General features: G+C 42.0%; 1 protein-coding gene across 1 annotated transcript in view; it reads left to right on the forward strand.

Annotated features, from left to right (window-relative positions):
- The window catches only part of TPCN2 (two pore segment channel 2), a 56,283-nt gene that overhangs the window by 5,316 nt on the left and 30,757 nt on the right, over positions 1-20,210 (forward strand). The window contains exons 2-10 of the mRNA XM_074955216.1: positions 1,247-1,311; positions 1,995-2,071; positions 2,694-2,871; positions 7,726-7,842; positions 11,595-11,701; positions 14,721-14,793; positions 15,787-15,886; positions 16,301-16,366; positions 17,450-17,514. Of these exons, the coding sequence (XP_074811317.1) occupies positions 1,247-1,311; positions 1,995-2,071; positions 2,694-2,871; positions 7,726-7,842; positions 11,595-11,701; positions 14,721-14,793; positions 15,787-15,886; positions 16,301-16,366; positions 17,450-17,514 (848 nt within the window). The remainder of the gene's footprint in view (positions 1-1,246; positions 1,312-1,994; positions 2,072-2,693; positions 2,872-7,725; positions 7,843-11,594; positions 11,702-14,720; positions 14,794-15,786; positions 15,887-16,300; positions 16,367-17,449; positions 17,515-20,210) is intronic.

A 20,210-nucleotide genomic window follows, 5' to 3' on the forward strand; every position in this document is an offset into this window, starting at 1 on the left:
AGGAGGATGGGGATCAGTTGTTCCCCATGTGCACTAAAGGTTGGACAAGAAGAACTGTAATGGGCTTAATCTGCAGCAAGGGAGATTTACGTTAGGTATTAGGAAAAACTTTCCAACTATAAGGGTAGTTAAGTGCCAACAGAGGTTGTGGAATCCCCATCAGAACAGATTAGATAAACACTTGTCAGGGATGGTGTAGGCATACTTGGTCCTGCCTCAGCTTAAGGGGCAGGACTTAAATGATGTCCCTTGCAGCCCTACATATCTCTGATTTTTATACTTCATTTTGAGCAATATTGTTCATTTTGGCCCCAGGGTTACCAATGGTCCACGCAAATTTTATGCCCCCTCGTTGAAAATGTTTACATCAGAAATAATGAAAAGGTTATAGAAAGAGCTATTTACTCTAAAGAACTGTCTAAAGACTGACAAAGCATTTTAAATTCCTGAATTAATAATTTTTTTGTATACCTCACGTTGCCACACTGCCAAACATTGCATTCCACATTTAGGCCTTGTTAAGTTGAGAGGCATGGTTCTTTGCAGGAGATGGGGGATTGTAGGGACGCCGTTTGGACAAATTTTTTTCCAAATTTACGTTTTGGAAACCTTTCTATTGGCCTTTGGTTTTGTAAAAGTTTATTTTTATATGACATCTTTTGACATTTTGGTGGGGAAAGGTTGCTCTTTTCCCGCCCTCTCTTCCTGAAACAAATGACCTGTGAATCTTGTAACCCAACCACTTCATTTTAGAAACAAGCTACAGGAGGACCTGAAAGTGAAATTGATTATATATAGACTAGTCTGTGTTTACGCTGGGTTTACTCACAGATTCTGCAGTGAAGTGTGAAAAGAAAAGTAGATTTCTTTATTTCATATTCACTCAGTTAAGGTAGTGTCTATAAGATAGGAAAGGAAGCTTCATCTCTTCATAATCCACATTCAAAAACACGATAAAATTTGACCACGGTAAGCAAGTTGGTGTGCTTAGACCTCTGTATATTGTGCTGACTTTTATTATCTGATTTTTGTGTGCTCCCCTTTCCGTTGTTGTCTCTTGTCTTATACCTATATTGTAAACTCTTTGTGGCACAGATTATCTTTTTGTTTTGTACAGCACCTAACACACTGGGGTCTTGGACCGTGATGGGGATGCCTAGTTGCTACCATAAATAATAATTAATAATTGGTGTGGCAGGCATTGCCTAGGTAACATAAATGACCACTGTTTCTTTTACCCTCACAGCTGCTGGAGCTGCCCATGATCTTTACATAAACCAAGCTGTAGTATTTATTGAAGATGCAATACAGGTAAATAGAATTTGTTTCTTTCTTACTGTGCCTACAGTGCTGCGTATTTGTTACATGTTAAAATTAAGGCTACGATTTAGTCATGGAGCTCGTGGAAGTCACAGCTCTTAGGCTAGCTCTTATTTTCAGAATCTGTTTATTCCACATTTACTTTACTTAGGGTATTTTGAACAAACTTCGATTGAAGGAACGCTAAATAAGTGAGGGTAATAATTATACTTGGTGAGAGTTTAATGAATAGAGCAGGAGACTACTGTCAGAACTCCTGAATTTTATTTCCTGCTCAGTTATTGGCTAATTGCATGGGTTTAGGCAAGGTAATTAGCCTCTCTGTGCCTCAATTAACTGAGCTATATATGGCAGTAATGATGCCTACCTCCTATAGGTGCTGAGGTATAATTTATGAGAGTAACATTTCTTGAGGTTCTTGGATGAAGAGGTCTTTATAAAAACAATTTCTTTCCCATATCATTTTTTCTTCACATGTGTGCAAGCTAAGGGGTAGTCATTGGTGGACTTCACTTTACATGAACAGTAATTTTTCTTTTTTAGTTGCCTCTATGTCTTAGTATAAAGCTGAAAGTGTCTCAAATTAGGTTTTAAATAGCTTTTTCTCCCTCTTTGAGGTAGCGACCAAATGCAGTGTCTGAATTACTTTTCTATGCTTTGTCTCCTGCCTCCAGTATCGTTCCATAAACCACCGAGTGGACTCCAAATCGCTGTGGCTTTATCGATGGTACTATTCAAAAATTTGCCAGTGGTGAGAACTTGGTATTCTGCTCTTTTTGTCTCTCTCATTTAGCAGTGGGTTTTGAAATGACTTCTTGTCTTTGTTTTTTGTTAGTTTGAGTAGCTAATATAATACTTGTTGTTTTATTCCCAAACAAACTTTTTCAGCAAATCAAAATGAAGAATAAATGTGCAAGTGATGAGAGTGGACAGTAAGAAGTATTGTAAACTCTTACTCCTGCAGATAGCTCTATAGAATTCCATGGGGCTAGTCACATGAGTAAAGACTGTTTGCGGGAATTAAGGGTTTGCAGGATCATACACTGCAGTTATTCAAACTTGTATTTGTTATTAGCATTTAATTAAGCAGCAGCAACTGTGTGTCTTCTAGCTCATCTATTTTCCAGTGGGTGCTATTAAAAGTGCAACATTTTCCAAGCTGTGGTATTTGGTTTGAGGCCGGCCTTTTTATTCTAAATGCAGACAAAAGTCCTGTACTGCTTAGGGGTGTGATATAGTGCTTTCAGATGGTGTCCACTATATGCATTAAGCTTAATACCATTATGAAATTTGATATCCTTCTCATCTCATTTAATTTTGTGACCGGTGTCTGCTCCCTTTAATTCCTGTCTTTATGTTCCCCACCCTTCCAGGGTTTTGAGTCTCACCATTACTCTAATCCTGGCTCTGGCTTTCATTGAAACCCCTTCTTCGCTCACGATCACGTCGGATGTACGATATCGCGGCACAGCCTGGGAGCCTCCTTGTGGCCTGACTGAAAGTATAGAGCTGCTTTGTTTCCTCGTCTTTATAGCTGACGTCTCTGGGAAGGTGAGCAAAGTCATGGTCTGTACAGTATGTAAGAAGTATGTGTGCTTGCTCAGCATATTTATGGTAGACACGGTCAAAGTGATCTGTCTGTCCTTCCTTTATATTTTGGGAGATGGTGTGATTTGAAAGGATATTGAGGTTTGCAGGTTTTGAATTTGTGGTGTTTGATTATATCTTAAATTTTGGAAAAAATGCAACTTCACATTGACGTATAAAAACAATGCAAAAACACTTCAAAATTAGGGAGATACTAGTCATGCATTTCCAAGAAATACGACCATATTTCCTTAAACTCAGACAGCTGTTCACTGACAGTAAATAAATTGATAATTGTGTTGCTAAGGGCCAGATCTGGCTGACCTTATTTGGCCAGGTATTCTTGCTATTTTTGTTAGGGTTGTAGAATTGGGCCCTAAATGATCCAGTTTGCTCAGATTCAGACTAATTTCTGAAGTTTGAACCCTTAAGTGCTTCCTGTTTTTGAAGGATCAGCATTTTGATCACTACACAGATATTTACCGTGTGTGTGTGTGTGTGTGTGTGTGTGTGTGTATATATATGGTTTACTCAAAGAGGTGAGGAGCACCTGCAACTTCTGTTGACTCTTACTTAGCTCCGCTAGTAGAAGAATTCTAGGATTCAGTGTACGGTGTTTTTGCCACAGTCCGTGGGAAATATTTGCAAACAAAGACTGAGGCTTTGTCTACACTGGCAGATTTCTGTGCAGTAAAGCAGTAACTTCCGTGGTGTATACACTGCCAAGCCACTGAGTGAGCAGAAACTGCGCAGTTGCAGTGCTCTAAACAAACCACCCCGATGAGAGGTGTACAGTTTTCTGCGCCAGGGATACAACACCACGGTGCCAGTGTAGACACCCTGGTCAATTACAGTGCTGTGATTGACCTTTGGGAAGTGTCCCACAATGCCTGTTCTCGCCTCTCTGGCCATCGGTTTGAACTCTACTGCCCTGCCGTCAGGTGACCAACCGTCATCCCCACCTCATAAATTCCTTGGGAATTTTGAAAGTCCCCTTCCTGTTTGCTCAGTGATGTGTGCAGTGGTCTCAGTGCATCTTTCCAGGTGAGCAAGCCTGCTCCATGCACCAGGTGATCCCCCTCTTGGAGCAATGCCAAGCTGCTGGACCTCATCAGCATTTGGGGAGAGGAGGTTGTTCAGTCCCAGCTGCACCCCAGCCGTAGGAATTATGATACCTACTGACAGATTTCATGGTGCATGGCAGAAAGGGGTCATGACTGGGACACACTGCAGTGCAGGGTCAAAGTGAAGGAGCTGTGGAACGCCTACCACAAGGCGCGGGAGGCAAGTTGTCACTCCGGTGCTGCGCCCATGAGCTGCCGGTTCTACAAAGAGCTGGATGCAGTACTTGGTGGCGACCCCACCTCCACTGCGAAGGCCACTGTGCATACTTCGGTGGCTCGCCTGCCAGTCGAGAGTGGACCGAACCAGGAGGAGGAAATCTTGGACAAGGATGTGGAGGGATGGGGACCCAGAGGTAGAGGATGACTTGGAGGTCAGAGATGCATGCAGCCCAGAGCTTTTCTCTACCCCTCAGGAGGCTAGGCAGTCACAGCTGTCGGATCTTGGCGAAGCGCAAACAGGAGAGGAGGCCCCTGGTAAGTGGCTTTGATTTTGGGAATTGCTGAAGCGAGTTGTGGGGTCAGGAGGGTTGCAGAAAGCAGGCTTGTGTCTGTATGATGCGCGTACCACCACATGCCTAATCTGAATGGTGGAACAGGGTGTTGATTGACTCCCTCACTTCCTGGGAATCTGCCTCAGAGATCTCTATGAAACTCTCATGGAGATACTGGGCAATCCGCTGCTGCAGGTTCTTTGGCAGAGCTGCTTTGTTTCTTGCCCCATTAAGGGTAACTTTCCTGCACCACTCTGCTGTCACTGGGGGCCTGGGGGGACACCATTGCTGCACACAGACGAGCTGCATAAGGGTCAGGGAGGGAGCCGCAGTCTTGGAGAAGACCCTCCCGTGATTCTCTGCTCACCAAGTTATTCCCTAAACTATAAAGGCAAGAAGAGTGCGACATTGATCTCGCAACGCATAGCAGTTACAACACGAGATTGCTTGTGGCATTCACGGAGGTGCTGACCACAGTGGAATGCTGCTTTTGGGCTTGGAAAATAAGCACTGAGTGGTGGGATCACATCGTCATGCACGTCTGGGATGATGAGCAGTGGTTGCAGAACTTTCGGATGAGGAAAGCCACATTCATGGGCCTGTGTGATGAGCTCGCCCCGGGCCTGTGTGATGAGCTCGCCCCAGCCCTGTGGCGCAAGGACATGAAAATGAGAGCTCCCCCGTCGTTGGAGAAGCGCATGGCGATTGCACTGTGGAAACTGGCTACTCCAGACTGCTACCGATCGGTCACTAACCAGTTCGGAGTGGAAAAGTCGACCGTTGGACTCATGTTGATGGAAGTGTGCAGGGCCATTAATCGCATCCTGCTCCGAAAAACCATGACTCTGGGCAACGTGCATGACATTGTGGATGGCTTACAAATGGGCTTTCCTAACTGCAGAGGGGCGATAGATGGCATGCATATTCGAGTTCTGGCACCTAGCCAGACCACCTAGCCACTGAGTACATTAATCATAAAGGGTATTTCTCAATGGTTCTCCAGGTGCTTGTAGATCACCGTGGGTGTTTCATGGACATTAACTCAGGCTGGTCCTGAAAGGTGCACAATGCACGGATCTTTTGGAACACTGGCCTGTTCAGGAAGCTGCAAGCAGGAACTTTCTTTCTGGACCAGAAGATCACCCTAGGGGAAGTCAAAATGCCCATTGTGATCCTGGGAGACCCTGCCTACCCCTTAATGCTGTGGCTTATGAAGCCATGCATGGGGCACCTTGACAGCAGCAAGGAGTGGTTCAACAGGCTGAGCAAGTGCAGAATGGGTGTTGAGTGTGCTTTTGGCTGTTTAAAGGCCCGCTGGTGCTGCCTCTATGGGAAGCTGGACCTGGCCGATGACAATATTCCTATGCTTATAGCTGCATGCTGTACGCTCCATAATATTTGTGAAGGGAAGGGTGAAAGTTTCACTCAGGGCTGGACCACTGAGATTCAGTGCCTGGAGGCTGAATTTGAACATCCAGAGACCAGAGCTATTAGAGGGGTGCAGTGTGGGGCCATAAGGATCAGGGATGCCTTGAGGCAGCAATCTGAAGCTGAAAGCCACTAATATTTGTTGCTGTGCTTGGGAATGCAGTGCTTGTAATGCTAGGAGACGATTGTGATTGGTGTAGATGATGCACTTTGAAGGTGTAAGAAAATTGCCTGTTGCTTTGCAGGGCTCTGTTTGCTTTCAATTAATGTAATAAAGATTGCTTTCAAACCAAAAGAATTATTTTATTAAAAAAACAGCCAGAACGGAGAGAAACAAAAACACACATCAGCACTGAGGGGGATGGGGGAAGGGAGGGTCCCAGCAGTAGGTGGGGTCCCGGGATGGTTAAAGATTTTTGTGTGTCCAGGTATCATATCCAGCCTCTCCTTTGGAGTACAGTGCAGCGGGTACTGTACTTCAGCAGGGCTAAACTGCAGAGGGACGGGTGTTGAGTGCAGTGGGTACTGGGAGTCCGCAAGGCTGGACTGTGACGGGGCAGGAGTTGAATGCAGCGAGTACAGACTGGAGCCAGGAGGTTGATAAGAGGTGTGTTGGCAGTGTCTGGGGGGTGCATGGGAAAGAGTTTTGCAACAACGGCTGCTGGGGAGGGCGGGTGTGGAGCTGCTCAGTTTGCAGTGCTAGTAGTGCCTGGAGCATGTCTGCTTGGCGCTCCATAATGTGTAAGAGCTGCTCCGTGGCTTCGTTCTGGCGTGCCGCATTCTCCTTTCTGTCCCTCTTCTCTCTGTCCTGCCACTCCTTCAATTCTTGTTTTTCGGCTGTAGCGTGCATCATGACATCACGCAGCAAGTCCTCCTTAGTTCTTCATGGCCACTTTCCAATTCTGCGCAGCCATTCAGCTGGCGATAACAGAGGGAGGCTGGGCTCCCCAGGTCATATCTGTGAAGCCAAAATGCAACATTTTACAGAAGCAGTATTATTTGCAGCACACAGACCACTGATTTAAAACACGGCCACTATTCACAAACCTGTCACTAACTGGCTGACCCCAGGCAAGCACACATGAGCCACAAGACTTCCAAAATGGAGAGTTGCCGAAGGGGCAGGGGAAATCAGTGTTTCAGGACCATACTGTACGTGGGGCACGTGGCTCTTGGGGAGAGCCAGCACTGCTGGGGGGGTGCCTTATAATCATTCCTGTCCCCACATTTTCCACAGGCTGTGTTCATTATGGAAGATATCTCACAGCTGTTAGTGAGAGTGAGCAGCATATTGATAAACAGTGTGCGATCCATTCCTGCAGACTGAAGAGGCAGAGCGTGCAGTACACAAACTGTTGAAAGAATGTGCCAAATGCGGACGGAAGCACAGGGATTGCTGGGATGTGAAGCAATGCATCACGGGGCATTGGGACAGGACCCAGGATGCCCTGCGATCCCCTCCGCCTTCCCAGAACTCTTAGTGGCAGAAGAGGAAGAGATGCTCTGTGGGATAGCTGCCCAGAGTGCACCGCTCCGAATACTGCTGCAAGCACCGCAAGTGTGAACTTGCTATTGTGCAGACAGCTGACAGTGTGAACACACAACAGCAGTTTCCCTTCAGTGCTCTCTGAGCGGCGCTGTAACTCTGCCAGTGTAGACATACCCTTAAAAATAACACATGTTTGACAGTGTATTTGGATCAGTTTCCTTTTCAGTTTAGTCCCTACTCAACTTGTTATGGTTTAACAGATGTTTAAATTTTGTTTGCCTTCCAGAGTTATTTAATTGGTTGGGAAGAATTTCGGAAAACGAAATGGCTGCTGGCTTATATCCTGATACTGGTGGTTTCCATTATCGACTGGACTGTGTCACTGAGCTTTTCTTGTACAGAGGTAAGAACTGTTGTTACCTCCATCCCTCCCCAAACTATCAGCAGGCTTGTGGCAGGGAGGGAATTACTGCAGGGAAGGCAGGTAGGAGGGCCTGGACTGTGTGGTGCCTAAAAATTTCAGTGCAGGGTGGGGAGTCTTGCTTTTATTGTCTTGTGTTTGCTGCTGGAGTGAGCATAATGAGACATTAGGAAACACCTGCTGTAGCAAAGCTAGTCTTTAGGGACTCTTAATTTGAGTTTCTCAATAAAGGATGTAGTGCTTTCTGTAAAATTAAATAAAGCTTTGCCAATATAAGTAGTCTTTGTGATAATTTGAATGGAATAGAAAAGAATCTGGCCATTAGCAGAAATTTCATTTTGCAGGAGGGAGAGGACAGAATTTTCCATTGGATTTAACTGTGTAGGATTTACGGAGGGTAGCTGCCCATGGCCAACCCTCCATTTCAAAATGTCGAGATAAATATAGTGCCAAATCTTGCGTTTTCAGGGGGAGTTGCAGTCATTTTAACCATGTGACTTTACAAGAGCAATATGATCAAAAATCTTGTGATATGCTTCTAAACACACATATCCTAATGATAGTAACCTAGCTTTTCACTCATCTTCCTCCACTGTGCAACAGCTCCCCTGGCTGTAAGTCACTCGCACTGAATCATCATCAATCAGTGATTACAAAATATTCAAATATACAGGAAGAGAATGAGGTTGGAGTTTTGCATTTTGTGTTAATGCAGATTCCTGTGCCAAAGCCATTGTCAAACATCACTCACCCACTCCCAGCAAAGCATGTAAACCTTGCTTCAGGTCATTTGCAGGAGTAGCCAGGGGTTGAATGCAGTTGGCGCTGTTAGTGTTAAACTGTTAGCCTCACAATTTTGTAATGCATATTTTAGTGACTAGGATACTGGTGCAGTGGCAGAGAAAGAATTTTTAATGTTGAATGGACATAACAGCTGAACTTGCATATGAAGCAGGAGTGTTCTGCTGTCCCAGCTAGCTTCTTTTTTTATATTTTACCTGAGAGACAAGGTGGGTGAAGTAATATCTTCTATTGGACCAATTTCTCTTCATGAAAGAGATAAGCTTTTGAGCTACACAGAGCTCTTCTTCAGGTCTGGGAAAGGTAATCAGAAGGTCACAGCTAAATACAAGATGGAACAGATTGTTTAGCATAAATAGTTTACCCATATTGTAGGAGACCAAGGTGAAGTGCCAGTTAGCTGCAATCATAGGACTAAAAAAGAGGGGATTAGTGGGTTACAGATTGTTATAGTAAACTATAAATCCAATGTGTTTATTACGTTTGTGATTTCTAGTGTCTAGCAAAGTTATGAATGAAAGCTCTTCTTTTGAAGACGTTGTGCAAGTTTACTTTGAGGATGAGGATTGAGAGGTCAGATATGGAGTAATCGTTCTGTGAAGAGTGTTCACCCGTGGGTGATAGTGTTTTTTGTCCTTTATCATTTTTTGTGTGTGAGTTCTATATCTGATTCATCAAACCCCATCTTCAGAGGAAACTTGCACAACACTTTCAAAAGACAAGCTTGGGAGCTTAAATTCATAACTTTGCTAGACACTAGAAATTAATTTTCCCCCTACTGTTACTCAACCTTCTTGTCAACTGTTTGAAATGGGCCATCCTGATTATCACTACAAAAAGTTTTTTTTCCTCTTGCTGATAATAGCTCACCTTAATGGATTACTCTCGTTAGAGTTGGTATGGCAACCCCCATTTTTTCATGTTCTCTGTATATATATCTTCCTACTGTATTTTCCACTGCATGCATCTGATGAAGTGGGCTTTAGCCCACAAAAGCTTAGGCTCAACTAAATTTGTTAGTCTTTAAGGTGCCACAAGTACTCCTCGTTCTTTTAATGGACTTAATAAAGACACTGGAATTATGGCTTATTACAACAATCTGTAACCCACTAACAGCCCCCCCGCCCCCTCCTGTGACAAGAGGGGTGTTAACGGGTCACTTCATCTTGAATGGACCCTTGAAATACGTGTTAACTACTTATGCTAAACAATTTGTTCCACCTTGTATTTAGCTGTGGCACTCAGGCTTTGTATACTTTTGTCGTTCAGAGGTGTTAAAAAAATACCACCACCACCACCCCGAAAGACAAAAGTTGATGACAAGCGCTGGTGTGAAGAATGCTTTGTCGGCAGGAGAGCGCTCTCCTACTGACAAACAGCAGCTACACTGCGCGTCTTTTAGTGGCACAGCTATGTTGCTAAAATCTGTGTAGTGTAGACATAGCCTCGGAGTACGTTTCCCAGACCTGAAGAAGAGCTCTGTGTGTCTCACCAACAGAAGTTGGTCCAATAAAAGATATTACCTCATCCACCTTGTCTTGCTAATATCCTGGTACCAATGCTGCATACTTTTGAAGCAGGTTTAAATACAATAATAATAACAACAAAAAAGGCATCAGACCAAAACCGTGGTTGAGGGAATGAGGTAAATGTCTTGTTTTGTTGCTGCATCAAGTTAATGCAAGTTAGCCTCTATATTGGCTAGCAACTGCTTCTGAATCCAGACCATTGTTAATATTTAGGCCTGGTCTGTACATAGTTTTTGTACATTTTGTGATTTTTCTACTGAAAGAGTTAAATCTGCACAGTAGTGCTCTATCGTATTATAACCTATTCTCCTCCTTTTATGGGAATGAGCTATACTGGGATAAGCTCCTTTATACCAATATAGCTGCATCCAATCTTCGGTGGTGGTGGGCTTGTACTACTTTCACTATATAGGTATAGTTAAAATGGTATAGTTTTTGTGTATAGAAAAGCTTTTTGGGAAAACCCGATGCACCCTAATGTACAAATCCTGGACCCAACTGTCTGTAAACTAAAGAAAACCGTGTGTGTCTAAAATGGTACGTTTACCTCCATCCCTCATCCTTGTAGTGATCCTGATGATTTTTCAGTGGCCTAAGGAGTCCTTCAGCAAAATCAGAGAAGTAAAGACTTTATATTTCTAATCTAAAAAAGGTCTGTAGGGGAGAGGGGAAGCGGAAGTAAAAGATAAATACAGCATGAAAAGTTACTGTGTTCATATATAATAAAAAAAAATAATCAAATGACAAAACTATTTTCCCTTTTGAGGATCACTTTAAAAAAATTAAAGAATTTGTTTAAAAAAATATTTACATAAAGGCTGATTTAAAAAAAAAACCACTAGATTTTTGTAAGTTGCTTTCCCCTGTGTGCAATACAAGTTGCCTTTTGCTTGCAGAATAAAGCTTTGTAAAATCATATACTTGGTAAGGGTTTGACAACTAATGGTTAGAACAAGGGACTGAGTCAAGAATCCAGGGTAATGGCATGCTCAGCCTCTGATTCACTCTGTGTCCTGGAGCACGTTATGTATTAGCTGCTTTGAAAATTCCACCCTTAACCTTTGTGAGCCTCAGTTTACCTGGCTGTAAAATGAAACAAATGATCAATAGGTGGCTTGCAAGATGATGGAAGACTAATTCATGAGTGTTTGTAAAACACACTGAGATCCTTGTGTACAAGGGGCTTTAGAAGTACAAAGTATTCTAATCGCCTTCAGTTATTGTCTGAACTTTGGACTGGGTTTAGCTGTTGCATAATAAAAATTCCTTTTATGAAGTGTCATCATTTCTGGAAACCCATCTTTTTCTTCATCTTTTCTGACAAAAATGGCTAAAAAATTAGTGGTATCTGCTGTGTGAAACTTTGTAGGGCTCAATACCAAATCCACTATTTTATTTTCACAGACTGTGAGAATAAGACGAATTCTCCGGCCCTTCTTTCTCCTTCAGAACTCCTCTATGATGAAAAAGACATTAAAATGCATCAACAGCACTCTGCCAGAAATGGCAAGGTAGGTAACAGCACAGTAATTTCCCTCAGATCTGTTGTAGCCTTGTACCTGAACATGCCTTTTAGGTAGTCTCATTATTCTGGGAGTGTGGAGTCTGGACAGGTTCTATGTTGAGAGAGACCAGCTAGGTAAATGATTAGCCACTGAGCAGATGAAAGAAAATCCCTTACAGGAGCGGGCTGTGGCCTACCTATAGCTGGGAAAATTATCTATGCAGTAACTTAAATGTTACCCTAGTGGTGAGGTGAACTAATTCTGTTCTGTATAGTTTCTCATACTGCGCTCATCAACGTAGTATTTGAGTGCCTTCCAGTAGTGCATTAAGTTATGTGACTAGGGGTTGGTCTACACTACAGAGTTAGGTCGACCTAACTCTGTAGGTGTCTACGCTACAACGTTGCTCCTGGCTGATTTAAGTCACCCACTACACCGACCTAATAGCTCTACCTCCGCGAGGGGCATAGTGCTTAGGTTGATGTAGTTAGGGTGACGCAGTGTCTGTGTAGACACTGTGTTACTTACTTTGCCTGTTGGCTATCAGCCCCGCACATGGCTTACAGCTGGAGCCCCCCTACCCCAGGGTTAACAGTCCCAGCTGTCAGCCCTGCATGGGGGTCATAGTTGGAACCTTTACCCTGGCAAGGGTGTGTGTGTGTGCTCCAGCTTTCAGTGCCCCACAATACCCCACACAGTTAAGTCGATGGAAGCGCTCCTGGTGAGGACATGCACCACCAACAGAGGGGGTGTAGAGTGGACATGAACCGTTGCAGTAATTACTGCAGTGGCTGTACGTCGACCCATCTTAGGTCGCCTTAATTTTGTAGTGTAGACAAGGCCTAAATCTGCAACTGTCATGTGTTGTTTGTTTTCTCTTCCTCTTCCTGGGGGAGAGGCATGAGCAATGGAGTGTTTTGTTTTGGTAGGCTTTTAGGGTTCGTTAGGTTGGTTGCTTGTTTTAAATATGCATGTTACTATGCTTCCCATCACAATGGCCAAAGGTTCTCAAAGTTTCACTTCCTTTCTGGGAGCTTGAGGCCTGGTGATTGTGTACCTTATCCTGAGAGTTGTGGGTATGATCACTTCTCAGTATCAGATCACTTGTCTATTTTAAGTCTTGCCAGCAAGCATGTGGTGCCTATAAAACAAGTGATTTGTGCATGTGAACGTGTTTGTCTTCACACTTTTATATAATACTTGGTACTCATACAGATCTTTCTATATTGAAAGTACTATTGTGACTGGGGTCCTAGTGGGGAGCCAGCTGTGGTCACTCAATTAGAGGGAAATGGAAAGAATGGGACAGACAATCCCCATAAAGCTGGTGGCTATTCCAATACTTAGATTTACCAAGCCAGCATAAAACAGCTTCTTTATTACCTTACGGGTTACTCAGAAGTCCAAACAACACAGTTCCCTTAAAGTGATCCAGCCTCTGGTCTCCATCCAGGTACCCACGTCAAATATGATGAAAATTTCTGTAAATCTTATTTCATCATATAAAAGAAAAGGTTCTACCAATCCCAAAGTACCAGACACATTACCTCCTAGGTTAATGAATGTTTCAGATCTTACCCAAATACACGCTACAGCCAATTCTTATTAACTAAACTAAAATTTACTAAAAAACAAAAGAGAGAGAGTATGGTTAAAAGATCAGTATACATACGGACATGAGTTCAACTCATTGAGGTTCAGATTCACAGCAGGGATGGTGAGCTTTGTAGTTGCAAAGAGTTCCTTTAGAATTCAGTTCATAGGTCATAGTCCAATGTCCAAATCTCATATTCAGGGCGTACCAGCATAACTGGGACCTCAATCTTGCAACTTAAACTTCCCCCGAAGAAGCTTATGCAGATCTGAGATGACAGAATCAGGACCCAAGGATCTTTTATACAATTTCATGTCCTCTTTGTCAAGTTGGGAGTTCTTCGGGGAACAAAAGGTAATTAGGATGACTTTGAAGGAGGTCCATCACCAGTACTTAGCTATATGAATTAACATAAGGCCATTTGCTTGTTCCTCCACCATTCACAGTACTTTTCAAAGAGAGATGAATACCGAGATATCCCATGTTTACAATTCATTTAAATGATATCAGAATACAGCATAGACAGGGACTGTTGATTACATTGTTGACCCTACTCATACATATGTAAATACACAAAAACACAAACATTATCTCCCCACATGTCTTTTGAGGGTTATTTATTTTGCAGGATGTTTAACCCTTTCTAGCCATGCGTCACAACTATGTACATTAATCCTCATAACCCCCTTGCATTAGGGGAATCAGACATCAGCTGGTTAAGTGACTTGTCCAGGACCCCTGAGAGAATCTGTTTCAGAGCTGTGAGTAGAACATAAGGAATTCTTGGGTCCCAATTATGAACTCAAACCATTAGGCTACCTTCTCCTTTGATACATTTATTGCAGGGTGCTTTACTTCAGTATTTTCATTCTTGGGGGAGTGTTAGCAGTACAGATATTGATTCGTATGTTCTTATTAGAAGCCTTTAACTAGAAATCAAAGTAAGGGGTGCAATCACACAGCATGATGCTTTTTTAAAGAGACTTGTTCCTGCACATGCGTGTGTATGGTATATAGACTTTGCTATATCCCGTCACATCTCTTTGATTCAGACAGGGCATATTAATCTTAGAATCAAAGATCTATACAAACCCACTAAGACTATATATTTTTGCCAAAGGAGGTCATAAGGCCTAATGCTATAGAAACAATCCTCATAATTCGGTGACAGAAGACTATGACCCTGATTTTGGAAAGCATTTAGTTGCATACTTAAGTCCCATTGACTTCAGTCCTGCAGTCAGTTTTGATTAAAGTCAATGACACATGCTTACGGGTCCTGAATTGGGATGCTGTTCCGAATAAGGCCTGTAGGATTTGTTTAACTACTTTGCTCTAGCTTTTTTTAAAAACATTGTGTTTGTTTAGGACTGCATCCTCTTGTGTTTTAGCAAAAAACTGATGTCGACACATATATTTTCTCTCTGATAGTGTTGTTCTGCTGCTAGCCGTTCACTTGTGTCTCTTTACCATGTTTGGTATGCTGCTGTTTGCTCGATCAAAGGTAACTAATAACTAACATTTATGCTGTGACAAATCCCAATATTGTTTTTTCTGGCCTGAGTGGCTGTTGCATATGTTGGTTGTATGACTAAGCCAGAGAAACCCGTTCCCAGCCTTCTTTGCCAGAACTCTTGGGATGGATTTATAATCTCTTACAGGAGGGTTGGGTTTAGAAACTGAATTACAAAACGTGCTCAATCTAATGATTACTGTACTATATATTTAAGAATGCATTGGAAGGTCATTTCCAAACCAGTTTTACAGTCTCTTCTTTCTCCGTCTCTAAATGCTACGTCTCCAAAACTGAACTTTGTCTTTATTTCTGAGCTGTGACTACACTAACCTCCCTACTGCATTTTTTTTTTATCCCTTTGCCTGGTTCTGTTTATAGCTATCCTGGCTGACATGGTGGTAAAAATGCCAGCAGCCTTATCCATGCAGGAGCTTCCGGTGTCACAGTGGATAAAGTTGTGCTGGTATTAGCACAGGTGAGAATTTTAAAGTAGGAACAGAAAGGCTAGTGTAGTAAAGGCCCTAAAATCACAACATGGAAACAGGGCCGTGTGTGTGTGTATGTGTGTGTGTATATATAGATAGAGAGAGAGACCAACTGACCGACCGACCTACCGATCTTCCCTCCCATGTCCATAGCCTTTAGGAAGACCTAAATCCTGTATTAACACTTCTACATCTTGCTTGTTTTTAACTGTTCTTTGTTATGTTTTAATGATTGTTAATCGGGCAGATGTCTGCCTGAAGGCGCTACAGCAGCATAACTGATTTGATTGTATTAGAACCTTGCATATAAGTTGCCTACATTTTCTACACTACTCTCACAGCTCTCTTCCACCTTGCTTGGTAGACTTGGCTGTCTGTATTGTATCAAGCAGTGAAAAGTGTTCTTGAGTGATTCTTAACTGATTTTCCCTGGCAAGACAGAGGCTTGTTGACACCTTAGTGTTGCTTTGGTAAAAATATGGATCTCTGTGTCTAGGATAAGCAGCAGGACAAGGAATGGGTGGGATATTTTCACAATTTGCCAGATTCACTGACTTCACTGCTGGTGCTGCTGACTACTGCAAATAACCCTGACGGTGAGCAATCCATTCCAAAGTCATTCTCATCTCCTCTCTCCTATTAATAATATAAAATAGTTGATGGAATGGATTCCATTGCTCTCCTTAATTTACTGCCTGACCACTATCAAATGATCCTAAATATTCTTACTATTCTTCCGTATAATGGCTCCTTCTGCAGTTAGTGAGGAAACTGCATGGACTGCTCCAAATTTGTGTCCTTTTTAACTCTTTAAAGCCTTTAAAGATTTCTCCAACTTCTGCCCCCATTGAAACAATTTAAACTGTCATAATTTCATTGATTTAAGCTACGACATTTACCCCAGATAATCTGTCCCTGGGTCTCCACCGATACTAGATCAGGATTTTAAGTGTTTGTTTCTTTCAGACACAACGTTCCTAACTCCCAGTTGTTTTAAAACTTTTATACAGTGATGATTCCTGCATATTCTAAGAATCGAGCCTATTCTATCTTCTTCATACTCTTCACTGTGTTGGGTAAGTCACCCGTTCTCTTCAGTAACTTCGGGTTTGTACACACTACCACTTATGTTGGTATAACTTATGTCACTCAGCGGTGTGAATAAGTGACATAAGTTACATCGAGCTAAGTGCTGATGTGGACAGCGCTATATCGGCACGAGAACTTCTCCCACTGACATAGCTAACGTCTCTCGTGGAGGTGGTTTTATTAGAGCTCTCCCATCGGCAAAGAGCATCTTCACCAGACATGCTACAGTGGCACAGCTGCAGCACTTCTAGTGTAGACTAGCCTGTAGAGTGCTAAGTTACTTGTTAATCATTTTACCGCACCTTGACAGAGGAACCTTAGAATTGGAGTTTGGAAAAGCTGTTGTTTTAATTTTTTTCTGGGATTTATAACCACAATAGTCTTTCTTTGTGTTTCTTTTTACTTAAATGCTGCAGTTTTATTTATCTCTCTGAAGTATCTTGAAGTATAGTTTTCATGAAAGATGTTTACAGCAATTTTACTCATTTTTAGGTAGGTTAGTCCATGACCAGTTGTTAGTTCAAACTTATGTAGAACCATACATACAAACTATTGGCAAATTGTATTAGTTGGGCTGGTGGGGAGGGCAAGAATCAGATATTTGTTGTGAGGAAGCTAATTGTGTTGAATTTTAGATTCACTTTACCAGCTTACTGTGCAACATACACAAACGTTGTAATTTAATTCTTATTTTTTTCTATCAGAGTTTTAAGATGTAAAGTTCTATTCAGTTGAAAAGTCTTCATTAGTTTCTGCATTTACAAATACTTCTGTTTTAAAACCTGACTTCCTGTTATAGCTCTGCTTATTACTTAAGGAATATACTTGAGTGAACCATAGAAATGTTAAGTTTGATTTCTCTCTTAGTGGCTATTGTAAAAGTGTTGTAATAGGTCCTGTTTTATGAGTTAGCAATATTCAAATCCTATAGGACTGTTATTTCACCAAAAATGACTCTGTTTAGGTCCAAATTATTCATTGTGTGGCTTAGTCAGGCAAACATGATATGATTCAAAGAAAGTGAACTAAATGTCCCGCGGATCTCACTATATGTATTTCTTTTCTTTAAGGAAACTTGTTTCTGATGAACTTGCTGACAGCAATAATATACAATCAGTTTCGAGGATACCTTCTGGTGAGTAAAACATGCCTTTTTTGTGTGCTGATATGTGCTAATCACGCTATTGGTGAGCCATAAACATACAGCTTCTCAAGATAACTCTAAGTCTGAAATGCATGGGAGTGGAGTTTGAAATTACCTTGTATTGTCAAAGCGGCACAACCTCTTTGATTGGGGACACAGTTACAATAGTATAAAGGCGTTTATACTAGTATACCTTCTTCCTGTAACGGAAGTGGAGTAAGCTATAACCCAGTTTAATTGTGTTCTTGCACTAGAATTTGTACTGATTTAACTATTGTAAAAAATCTACACCCCAACCAAAATAGCTATATCAGAACAAAAACTATGTGGCTCAGGCCTAGGTGTATTACTGTTTATGGTACCTAGCACAATAGGTCCCATCTCTCGGTTGGGGCATTTAGGTGCTATTTTAATAGATAAAAATAACAATAATAAAAAAATCACTGTTATATATTCCTCCTGCATGGTACAGCATGTGAAATCCTCAAGTCAGAAGTGGTGACTGGTCCTCGCTACAAATCGTGTTGCTATAACTTCTGCCTGTAAAAAGAACCTTTTCTCTCCGTTTTATTTTTATTTTATGCTTAGACCTTATTGTGGCATGTGCTGTAATTTAAAGTGCAAACCACTGAACTTGCTGCAGAACTTGAGTTCCGTGGAAGTGACTAGCCAGTAAATTCGAAGGAGACATTACTCTGGCTTGTTGCTGAACCTTCATTCCCCCTTTGCCACCATTTATTCATTTGGGTGGGGGAGGTGTTAAAGCAAGTTACTGCCTGAGCTGCGGATATATCCGTGGATACTTAAATTCAAATAAAAGGAGTCTATGACATATAAAGAATCAGTCGTACACTTTAACTCCTCTGCCCCATAGTACCTGAGTACCTTTCAGTAGTGCATTAAGCAACGTGGGGATTGTTCTCTCTTATCCTCTCCTCTAGGAGAGAGTTGTGTGTTCAGTGTAGTGCTTTGTTTTGGTTTGCTTTAAAATGTACATGCTGCTCAGTGTTTATATTGGAGAAGGCAGGTCAAAGAAACATGCCTTGCCCATGGAGCAGGAGATAGTGAGACTTGTAATGGTCCTTAGCTCCTGGGGGAGTTTGTTGCACAGTCTTGGACTGACCGCTGAGCATGCTTTGTCTCCTGCCCAGACGAGCTTTACCTTATGTGTGTCAGTGTTGCCCTCCAGTGGAGGTGAGCTTGGATCGCTTCAGCAGAAGTGCTGTGAGTGCTACTTCAGAAATGAAAAATCATGAAACGATGGATACGGGAAGAGGTTAACACTATAAAGGAATGAATCCCACAGCATTTGACATATTAGTGTCCCTGATTTTTGAGTCTCTTGCACATTGTACCACATCTGGTCCTTGGTAGGCTGAGAGAGAGCTATGGGTAAGAGTGAGTCGGTGAGAGGAATTGGGAAAGGCTCTCCCTCAAACAGGATTGTACATGGGTTTTTACACTCATTGCCTTTCCAGCTGAATAACTTTCAACAGTAAGTGAGGATACCTGATTTGCAATGTAGGTAGTCTTGGGACTGTTCAACACTGGTGACATTGGAGAGAAAAGTTCTTACCTTATCTTAAAACTAGGGCTGTCAAGCGATTTAAAAAAATTAATCGCGATTAATCGCACTGTTAATAATAGAATACCATTAATTTAAATATTTTTGGATGTTTTCTACATTTTCAAATATATTGATTTCAATTACAACACAATACAAAGTATACAGTGCTCATTTTATATTTATTACAAGTACTTGTACTGTGAAAAATACTGTTTTTTTTTAATTCACCTAATACAAGTACTGTAGTGCAGTCATGAAAGTTGAACTTACAAATGTAGAATTATGTACAAAAAACCTGCATTCAAGGATAAAACAGTGTAACACTTCAGAGCCTGCAAGTCCACTCAGTCCTACTTCTTGTTCAGCCAATCACTCAGAAAAACAAGTTTTGTTTACATTTGCAGGAGACAATGGTGCCCACTTCTTCTTTACAATGTCACCTGAGGTTGCAAGATTTTTACGTGCCAGATGCACTAAAGATTCATATGTCCTTTCATGCTTCAACCACCATTCCAGGGGACATGCATCCATGCTGATGATGGGTTGTGCGCGATGACAGTCCAAAGCAGTGTGGACCGACGCATGTTGATTTTCATTATCTGAGTCAGATGCCACCAGCAGAAAGTTGATTTTCTTTTTTGGTGGTTCGGGTTCTGTAGTTTCTGCATCGAAATGTTCCTCTTTTACGACTTCTGAAAGCATGCTCCACACCTCATCCTGCTGATATTTTGGAAGGCACTTCAGATTCTTAAACCTTGGGTCAAGTGCTGTAGTTATCGTTAGAAATCTCACATTGGTACCTTCTTTGCATTTTGTCAAATCTGCAGCGAAAGTGTTCTTAAAATGAACAGCACATGCTGGGTCATCATCTGAGACTGCTATAACATGAAATAGATGGCAGGATGTGGGTAATACCGAGCAGGGGACATACAATTCTCCCCCAAGGAGTTCAGTCACAAATTTAATTAACGCTTTTTTTTTTTTTTTTTTTTTAACGGTCGTCATCAGCATGGAAGCATGTCCTCTGGAATGGTACCCAAAACATGAAGGGGTATATGAATCTTTATCATATCTGGCACATAAGTACCTTGCAATGCCAGCTACAGAAGTGCCATGCAAA

The sequence above is a fragment of the Natator depressus genome, chromosome 6, assembly GCF_965152275.1.
Source record: "Natator depressus isolate rNatDep1 chromosome 6, rNatDep2.hap1, whole genome shotgun sequence".
Classification (NCBI taxonomy): Eukaryota; Metazoa; Chordata; order Testudines; family Cheloniidae; genus Natator; species Natator depressus.